General features: G+C 40.7%; 1 protein-coding gene, 3 non-coding genes and 1 pseudogene across 4 annotated transcripts; 2 read left to right on the top strand and 3 right to left on the bottom strand.

Annotated features, from left to right (window-relative positions):
* Positions 1–1,661: 1,661 nt before the first annotated feature.
* LOC119571794 lies at positions 1,662–3,188 on the bottom strand. The gene is made up of 4 exons (XM_037918932.1): positions 3,138–3,188; positions 2,763–3,008; positions 1,898–2,452; positions 1,662–1,763 (listed from the first exon to the last, which is right to left on the bottom strand). Exons 1-4 carry the CDS (start codon positions 3,186–3,188, stop codon positions 1,662–1,664), a joined length of 954 nt encoding a protein of 317 aa, XP_037774860.1.
* A 2,536-nt stretch (positions 3,189–5,724) lies between these two features.
* Positions 5,725–5,891, top strand: LOC119571797 (annotated as a pseudogene).
* A 770-nt stretch (positions 5,892–6,661) lies between these two features.
* On the bottom strand, positions 6,662–6,853 carry LOC119571796. The gene has a single exon (XR_005228650.1). It is a non-coding gene; the product is annotated as a U2 spliceosomal RNA (small nuclear RNA).
* Positions 6,854–8,023: 1,170 nt separating this feature from the next.
* On the top strand, positions 8,024–8,185 carry LOC119571795. Its single transcript, XR_005228649.1, has one exon. It is a non-coding gene; the product is annotated as a U1 spliceosomal RNA (small nuclear RNA).
* Positions 8,186–9,326: 1,141 nt separating this feature from the next.
* On the bottom strand, positions 9,327–9,444 carry LOC119571798. Its single transcript, XR_005228651.1, has one exon. It is a non-coding gene; the product is annotated as a U5 spliceosomal RNA (small nuclear RNA).
* Between the last annotated feature and the right edge of the window lie 556 nt (positions 9,445–10,000).

Genomic DNA, 10,000 nt, shown 5'->3' with positions numbered 1-10,000 from the left:
ACAATATAACTCCCAGATTAAGGATTTACTTAAGGTGACGCAAATTCATGATCTTCGAGTTAAAGTAACTATTCCTATAGGCCCAAATACCTGTAAGGGAGTAATCTTTCACAGGGATTTGAGGACGATGGAAGAAAGTGAAATTCTCGAGAGCATGAAGGACCAAGATGTCGTGGACGTTAATTGTATGACCAAGAAGGATGGGAATGTGTGAACGAAGACTTCTTCTTCTTCTTCGAGCTTTTCCCATTAGTATGGGGTCGCTGCGGCGGATACGAACTTCTTCCAAGTCCTTCTGTCCTGAGTGTCAATCTCCTTTGCGCCAATGGACTGCATATCTGCCTTGTTGTCCATCCACCGTTGCTTCGGACGTCCTCTTCTTTCTTCCCGGTGGTTCCAGAGTAAGCATTCTCTGTCCCACGTAATTCTCCTCTCTTCTCTTCACATGCCCATACACCTCAATCTCGCTCTTCTGCTTCTCACCCCGACATTTGTTACTCCCATTCTTTCCCGGATGTCCTCATTTCTTACCTGTCTTTCATAGTAAGACCACACGCCCATCTACACATTTTCATTTCAGCCACCTCCAATCTCTTCATTAACTTTTGGTTTGAGGGACTGTTTCTAACCCATACAGCATTGCTGGCTGGATCACGGTTTGGTGTTATTTTTCCCTTCACTTTTATGGGTATCCTTTTGTCGCACATCACTCCAGACATTCTTTTCCAATTATTCCAGCCTGATTGGATCCTTCTGCTGATCTCCTTGTCGACACCTCCATCCGATTGTAGCAGACTACCAAGATACTGAATTCTGTTACTTCTGGCAGCTGTTGGTCGTCCATCAGTACGCTCCCTCCTTGCCTTTCATTTAAACACATGGACTCTGTCTTTGCTCTTGACACTTTCATTCCTCTCTTCTCCAATCCATTGTGCTACCTCTCCAGGTCCACTCAGGTCTGCCTTCTCTTCGGAACAAAGTACTACATCATCAGCAAACATCATGCTCCATGGGGCCTCCTTCCTAATGTCGTCTGTCAGGGTATCCATGATGATCGCAAACACGAACGGGCTAAGTGCCGACCCCTGGTGCAACCCTACTTCCACATGAACGGCTCTGTTGTCCCTGCCACGCACCTCACCACGTCTCACTTTCCTTGTACATGTCTTGCACAACACGGATGTACTTCTCTGGGACGTTCTTCTTTCTCATACACCACATCATCTCTTCCCGTGGCACCCTGTCGTATGCTTTCTCCAGATCGATGAATACTCCATGCAGCTCTTTGTGACCTTCTCTGTATCTCTCCTGCACTGCCTCAGCGCGGAAAATGGCATCTGGAGTGGACTTCCCTCCATGAATCCAAACTGCTCTTCACTGATGTTCACCACACCCCTTAGTCGGTGCTCAATCATACGTTCAAATAATTTCATGCTGTGGCTCATGAGTTTTATGCCTAGGTAGTTACCACAGGCCATGATGTCACCTTTGTTCTTATAGATAGGGACGAGTATGCTCTTCCGCCACGACTCTGGGATCTTTTCTTCATCGAAAATCTTGTTGAGCATTGAGCACAGGATAGTTACTCCTTCTTCACCAAGGCACTTCATGCTTCAATTGGTAAATTATCTGGTCCCACTGCTTTTCCATCCTTCATCTCCTTAGCGCTCTTTCACCTCATCGTCAGTGATGGCTTCCACCTCACCAGGATTCCCCAACTGTTCCTCCTCACGTGCTTCCCTAGGATTTTCTTCATTCATGAGCTTCATAAAATACAACCGCCACCTTTCCAGAATTTCCTCATCATTTGTTAACACATTCCTTCATCGTTCTTTATCCATTTTGTCTGATAGATGTCTTTCGAGTTTTGTCCTTTGTTTTTAGCAATTCTAAGTACCTTTTTCGTACCTTCTGTTGTATCAAGGTCTTCGTAGAGTTGGTTATATGCTCTTGCCTTTACGGTTGCCACAGCTCTTTTAGCTTCCTTCTTTGTTGTTTTGTTAGTAAGGTTTGTTCTCTTCAGATGGATCTTCAAAGAGTTTCTTCTTTGCTTCCTTCTTCTCACTAATTCTTCTCTGGACTTCATCACACCACCACCACGTCTCCTTTCCAGCCTTTGCCATTCCGGAGGTTTTGCCACAGACTTTCTCTCCAGATCCCGCATGTCTTCTGCGATTGTTTCCCAGTCACACCTCTCTTCCTGTCTACGTCTTTCTAGGGTCTCTCTAACCTTATCTGTAAAATCATCTCTGCTCTGCGCTTCTTTTAGCTTCCACCACTTGATTTTCTGGGTTCTTGACTTCGTCTGGGGTTTTGACTTCACAACTTTAAGTGTGCAAATGACTGGTCGGTGTTGGTTTGTGATGGTTTCCCCAAGAATTACTTTACAGTCTTTCGTATTCTTGTCATATGAGCGGCAGAGGATGTAATCTATTGTGACTGAGTGCTTCCACTTTGGTAGGTGATCTTGTGCCTAGTGGCTTTCTTATAGAACGTGTTAACGATCCACAAATTATGCCTCATCGCGAATGTCACGAGTTCTTCCCCACCCATCATTCTTAGTACCATAACCAAATTTGCCCATCGTCTCTTCTCTGCCTGTGTTATCACCACCAAGTGTCATTGAATCACCCCCTATCCATAGTTTCTCCTCAGCTGGAATTTTTCTCACTTCGTCCAACTCCTCCCAAAACTTCTCCTTCTCTTCGTCTGCACAACCTTGTTGGGCCGCATACACACTCATGATGTTCACACCAGTTTACCTTCTCCATCTTAAGCCAGATGATTCGGTCTGAAGATCTTGTCACTTCTAGTACCCCCTTCTTGAGTTCCTCATCCAAAACAATTCCAACTCCGTTCTTTCTTCCATCGTCTCCTATGTAGAACAGTTTAAATCCGTTTCCAAGTTCTTTGGCCTTACTCCCCTCCACTTTGTCTCCTGCAAGCACATGATTCTTACCTTTCTCCTCTCCATCAGGTCCACCAGTTCGTGGCTCCTCGCTGTCATACTCCCCACATTCAGTGTTCCAATCTTCAAACCTATCGTCTCATTTTCTTTCTTCTGCCTCTCCCCCTCCTATGAGCTAACTTCTTTAGCCGTATTCGCTCTTGATACGGTAGCCGCTGTCCATTCTCACGAGTGTACGGCGATGTCCTCGCGCGTCGCCTACGGGGGACGCCCTAGCCATATCTTGAAATAAATGTTCCGCCTGATCATTTTTGGATTTGGAGCACAGTTTTACGTCGGATGCCCTTCCTGTCACAACCTTCCCATTAATCCGGGCTTGGGACCGGCACTAGAAGTGTACTGGCTTGCACATCCCAATGGCTGGGTTAATGTGTGAACGAAGACTGAACTGCTTTTTTATATTTACTTTAAATAAAATCCCTGAGTATGTCAATGTTGAATATGAATGTGTCCAGGTCAAACCTTACATCCAAAACCCAGTGCATTGTAATAGATGCCAAAAAAAATCGGACACACCTCATTAAGATGTATTGATAAAGACTCAAGTAAATGTGTTTGCCGTAAATGTGCTGAAGCCATGACACCATCGCATGTACTAGCCATATTTCCAAATGTGCTAACTGTGGAGGTCCCATCAGTCAGGATCTGCTGAGTACAGCATCCTGAAGAAGGAGACTGAGGCATTAGCATATATGAGAAAGCATGAAGTTAGTTATACTGAAGCTAAGAGGAAAATGGAAAGTTTGACACACAAACCCGATACATCCTATGCTGCAGCAGTAACTAACATCACCCCTATCACCCCTAGTGCAAGTAGTGTCTGTCTTAATTGCTGAACTCAAACCGATAAAGAACTAAATATTAAAGTATATCAATTGACTAAATTGGTCGATCAAATGACTGCATCAACCCAGCATAAACATCTAAGGAGGCTGATACCGAATCACAGTTCGGATCGCACCTCTCCGTCCGGGCGACTCCTGTAAGGACTTCGTCTGGCTCGCGATCGGCTTCTCGAGAGAGTAGCAGGTCGCAATCTGTGAGTCGTCTCCCTCGCCAGGAGGTGCAGGACATGGAGGCTTCTGTCTCTGAACCATCCCGAGAGAGGTCCCCGGGAATCGAGGGAGAGGAGGCGCTCCCTCCTAGAAAAAGAAAATTAAAACTGGCGGACAAGGCACTTCCAAGCCCCATAAAACGTAATTTTCGCATCGACATTATACAATGAAACTGTCGAAGTCTTAGATCTAAGGATAAGGACCGATATGCGATTTTTAGCCTCGCCCGGGCTATACCATGGGGGAGCCCGGCCTGTGTCGACGACTAATGCCGACTCGCTCACGTGTGTCAGCAGGTGCTGACTCGGCTGAACCAAGTCCTTACCCGCTGTGGTGCCCAGCCACAGCAGTAACCTCCAGGCGACTGTTTAAACTTCTCGCGCCTGGGCGGGGCGCGAACCGCCGACCCCTCGGATGAGAGGCTGACACGTTACCACTGTACTAGCCCGGAGGCTTCTTATATCTAAAGTAAATGACCTTAAATTAATAACCTCGTCTTATGCTCCCGATATTATAGTTCTGCAAGAAATGCACTTAACACACTTTGTCCCTGACGAGGTCGTTTCACTGAGGAAACTACCATTATGTCGGAAGGATCGTGAGGGTAGGGGTGGAGGCGGAGTCGCCATGTACATCCACCAAAGCCTCCTTTTATTGAAGTGACTATTGATTCTGCTTTGGAATTTGTCGCATGCAAAGTAAAAAATTAGTGGCATGTATCTGACTATATGTTCAGCTTATTGTCCACCTGATAATGTGATAATCTATGATGAGCTCTTTGCTCCTCAGGATAGTCTGCCACAAAATAAAGTAATTTTAGGTGATTTTAATGCTCATCATACGTTAGGAGTTCCCTGCGGGTGGATGGTAGAGGTGAGCAAGTAATTAAGTTGATTAATGACGTTGATCTAGTCCTTCTGAACGATAGTAGTCCGATGCAGGTGGACGATAATACCGGTACTTTGAACTTTAATGACCTATCATTGGTCTCTTCATCAATAGCAGCCAAGTGCCTGTGGCACACCATTGACGACTCGTTGGAAGCGACAATCTTCCTATTTGTATTGAATATTCATGCGACACAGTGAGAACGCCTTCAGCACCCAAATTTAACGTAAAAAGGGCAGGCTGGGTCGCCTTCACAAGGAGCGTCAAGCTCGAACTTGCTGGAGAACCATTGATGATAAAGTAAGCGCATAGAGTTCAATGGTGGACACCAGATTGCCGCAGGGCGCTGCGCCATACGCAATAAGGCCTACAGGCTTTTCAAAAATAACGTCACTAATGAGAACTTTTGCAACTACAAACAAGCAAGAACTAGGGTTCATAGAATAATAAAACAAGCCCGCCTTAGGGTCAACGCTACAAGATTGACAACACATAGAAAAGAAATACCTCCACAATGCCAGACATGCAGCTCTAACCTGACAATAGATCACATATTAACAGCATGTCAAATCTATAATAACCAGAGACAAAATATAATAAATTATTTCAGATTAAAAGATAAAGATTTCACAACATCAAATCTTTTATCAGATGACAAAAAAAAAAGTAGTAAAGTAATCGCTTTTCTAAGGAGACAAAACTTTATGAACCTTACATAGATGATAGAATGAATAGGATCCATTGGTTTAATAGCCTTGGCCACATGCCGCTGGTTTATAACCAAGAAATCCAGCAAAGAAGAAAGAAGAAGATGCGATTGCCGGGTTTCTCGCCAAGATTCTCGGGATATAGTCAACCACGATGAGGACTGTTAGTGTAATCCTCTGAGCGGAAGCGGCTCTCAAGTGTTGTGCTTGAGAGTATGATGACCGTTCTGACTCGGTTTACCGATGTTCAGAGGTGGATCACAGGCGAGTGGTTGAATATCATCAGCAAGAAGTATTTTAAACTTTTGAGAATTTCCTGATGATACGGGGAACAAAAATACAATTTCAACGTGTTGCTAGTAAACTGAAGTGTCAACACTTGTTATTAGAGTATTAAGCGAGTAATTGTGTCGTAAATGTAGATAATTTTGTGCTTACTATTACAAGTAAAACTATTAGATGTAGTTATAATTGATTTGTCTACTTTGGATGCCATCATTCTTAGTACTGCCCCTGAGTATAATTATTATACTCGAGTTCCTGCACTCCCTTTTTAAATTCATGTGACGGTAACGCCAAAAGCCGTGAATGAAAGGGCAATCAAGAAAATGATTCATAGTTACGATTTATAGTTTCGCATACCATAAGTTACTAAAGAGAGGTATCACATGGAGTGGGAAGGCTATGGTCTTTTACATGTAGCTGAATGTGATCGTAGCCTTACTTTGATATATATGATCAATTCAATTAGTTGATATGTTTTATTAGTTAATATGTTGCCGGAGAGATTGGATGAATTTAGGAGGTACTGCAATAATTGGCCATTTCTCAGAAATCCTTTTAATTCGTGTTTTATTTGCAGAAAGTGTTGTAACTTTCTAGCTAAACTGCATTACTGAGGCAATCTTCGACAGCGATGGAACTTAACCGTTAAGCGTCAACTAGTCTCTTGAAGCTAGTGTAATACCAGCTGATAAGAGAGGAGCTAATTTGAAACTTTGTAACTGCGTACAAGTAAATATAATTGTTGATATCCTCCCCGGAGGGAGTGGACAATCCCGGAGGTACTGCAATACCGGGCCGATCCGCGGCAAAGGTGGAGCAAGCCCCTAGCACTTCGCCATTTTCCAAAAATCAGTTTAATATCGTAGATCCCACATGGGGATCGTATCAGATATTAAGCTGATAAGAACAGATACTACACTTTGATCTTAGCCAAAAGGCCGAGAAGCGATAGCGAAAATGGTTGTGTAAGTGTCCAAGAAAAAGGTTTCTGAGGACTTGCTTGTGATGCTCTGTATAGGTAAAAGGGTGTAAACGACATGACGTTGGAAGTTATTAAAAATTTGATTGGCTTATGAGAATGTTTCCTGTATAGAAATTTTCTGTATGAAAAACTGTTGCTGGATTGACAACGTTGGATAACTTCATCGGACTTCAATGAAAGTACATATGGGGAAATACTTTTAGCGTCTTGACCAACTATCACAAAACATCTTTATTAACATATACGCACGCGCGTATACAAAACACATTCATGCACGGCCACACTTTCACACCACAGGACACAGGCCTGCATACACTCATATGCCCAAGGTCTATTACTATATGAATATTTGGACCTTGTATATACCCGCACACTTTGACACGCGTCCACACGCACGTACATGCACATGCATACTTGCACGTAAAAAACGTACGCGCACACAGACGAATACTTTCGTTCATATTCTGTATTTGCATATGCAGGAATATGTACATGTATATAGTTTTTGCGTAATAGTAATACGGTTCATTTTCTTTCGTTTATTTTTCCATATATATATATATATATATATATATATATATATATATATATATATATATATATATATATATATATAGTATTGGGAACTCTGACCATTATTTCCATTTGATATTAGTTTAGCGTAATGTAAACTAGATTTGAAAAATGCATATCCGTGAGTGCATTCAAATCGTGTGAATATTGCATTTATACGACCATTTTCGTAGATTTGTATCCATCTGTATTTATGGATGCCTTGATGGGTTACATTAATAAGTGCGAGTGTGTATGTGTGGATTTTCATATATATATATATATACCAAACTATGAAAATTGCCATAAAATGTCACGGAAATGATAAAAGTAGAATAATAGAAGTATAGGTGGAAAAAGTTTCTTATATACTAGATTACGGTATGATAAGGACAAATAACATTGAATGAATATCAATTGACCTTTTTGTTCACGAATACTGTTTTGGAATATATAGACCTAAGTGTCCTTCACTAGAAGAGTCTTCGTAAAAGAAAAGTCTAACTTGGTATTTGTATAAAGTGTTGTAAAGCGCGTGGGGTTCTCAGTGTGAGCGAGCGTGGGTCGGCGCACGGGTTAGGAGAGCATACTTACCTGGCACAGGAGATACCGTGATCACGAAGGCGGTTCTCCCAGGACGAGGCTCACCATTGCACTCCGGTGGGGCTGACCCTGCGATTAACCCAAATGTGGTTAACTCGAGTGCGCAATTTTTGTTAGCGGGGGACTGCGTTCGCGCTATCCCCCAGTAATTCCATAGGAAACCCAACCTTAAAACTTTACGGAGGCCAAGATTCTTGGATGGCGTTAACAACTTTTAAATAATTTCAGTTTGATATATCCCAGTGAGTTCATTTTGATAAACGAGAAGAAAAGCTGCCTGGCAATTCCTATTTATACTGGTAAAATTATTATGCAACTTTGCATAAATATATTGATCTACATTTTGGTATTGGCTAAAATATTTGAATGACTGTGGGTTGTCCAAAACAGGAAGCATCCATTGCATACAATGCCATAGAAATGGGGTAGTGAAAGGAATTTGACATATTTATAAAGTGTAGGTACCAGTAATGTGTTTTGGAAAAATGTACCTTTACATTTATTTAAATGTTTTTTTACCTTTTATGAGACTAACTACAGTAATTGCGAAATTATGTCATATTAACCAAAGGGGATTTTGTTTCGTCAAAAATAATCTGAACATAGAAATAACATTATTTTGAATTATTAATTACGATTTCCCATACACAATTTCTGCTATATAGAATGGGCATATTTGTAATACACTTTAGTTGTCCTACGTTTCCTATACCTTTAACGTTATGGATGAACGATTTTCCTGTGGTGAATTATGCCGTGAGAAAATATTCATTATCATATATTTGATAATGAAATGTGTATGTTCACAGAGATTTATATATTTACATATATATAAATGTACATGAATATGTTATGGGAGTTGTATCACGGTAGATCAGTGGTGTGAGAAATGTAAATTTTTTATACAGTAGGTAGACCACTAACTTTCTTAATGTACGTATGCCTATTTCGGAACCATAGATAATGTTATTGCACATTATTTTATTTGTATACAAGGATAATCCCTTTCACCACCAAGTAGATAAAAATTAGGATGAAGTAAGCTAAGATTAAAACAAAAAATATAGTAACGTTAAATGAATTAGCTCCGAACACCAACTGTTAGCGTTTTTTAATGGAAATGATGTACTACTGATATAAATGGAAAAACAATTTATGTTTAGCCGAGGATGGAAAGTTGAAATATTATGTAGTCACTAAAACTAATTGAATACATATTCAGACATTCTCCTTACTACAAGATTACTATCAGTGAATTATATGTTTACTGCGTTTATGTTGAATTTGAACCCACCGAAGTGGGCTATAGAAAAATTGAGTAAGACTCATTGAGTTGTTCCCCTCCACGGAAATCTTTAGTAAAAGGCCGAAAGATTTATGCGTTTTGAAGGGAATCCAGAGTTAACAGTATATACTAATTAAGTGAGATCAACAAAGGTAGACTGAGAAGTCGTAGAGCGATGAGTAGAAGGACAAAAAGGCATATCTTGAAAGAAACACTATTGTTATTTTAGCTAATAAGGATTAGCACACACAAAAGTAAATGTGTAGTCATGATATCTACGTTAACTAAGTATATAAGCAGGTGGTTTGAATATGACTGAATTTAACAATTGAAATTGAAACATCACATAAGAGGAATGTTGTTCCTTTAAATCATGAACCATCGAGATAACGGTTTTAAAGATTACATGAACCTTTTGATTCCCATATTAGATTATCTCATAGTACGTAGAAAATGTGCACTTGAATTTCACTGTAGATGCATTGGAATAGGTAACATGAAGAAATATGCATTCAGTGTTCATATAGTTTAGTATAGTCTTGTGCCACGTTATTTGAGAAGTAAAAATGTCTTATTGTTTTTAACTGTATAGTATATGCATTACCTTCCCTCTATATTTTGCTGATTAATTTCATCAAATAAATGTAGACAATGAAAATTTTTAAATGCAAACCG

This window comes from Penaeus monodon, unplaced genomic scaffold, assembly GCF_015228065.2.
Source record: "Penaeus monodon isolate SGIC_2016 unplaced genomic scaffold, NSTDA_Pmon_1 PmonScaffold_8039, whole genome shotgun sequence".
In the NCBI taxonomy this organism is placed as follows: domain Eukaryota; kingdom Metazoa; phylum Arthropoda; class Malacostraca; order Decapoda; family Penaeidae; genus Penaeus; species Penaeus monodon.
Note: the sequence above shows the minus strand (reverse complement) of the source record. Positions and strands in the feature narration are given on the sequence as shown.

Excerpts from the sequence above, each read along its gene's own strand:
- LOC119571794 (XM_037918932.1), bottom strand. The coding sequence starts at position 3,188 with ATGGCTAGGGCGTCCCCCGTAGGCGACGCGCGAGGACATCGCCGTACA. Across the intron at positions 3,009-3,137 it reads GAGGACATCGCCGTACACTC|TATGACAGCGAGGAGCCACG; the intron begins GTGAGAATGGAC and ends GAATGTGGGGAG. Across the intron at positions 2,453-2,762 it reads TCTGGCTTAAGATGGAGAAG|TGGAAGCACTCAGTCACAAT; the intron begins GTAAACTGGTGT and ends CACCTACCAAAG.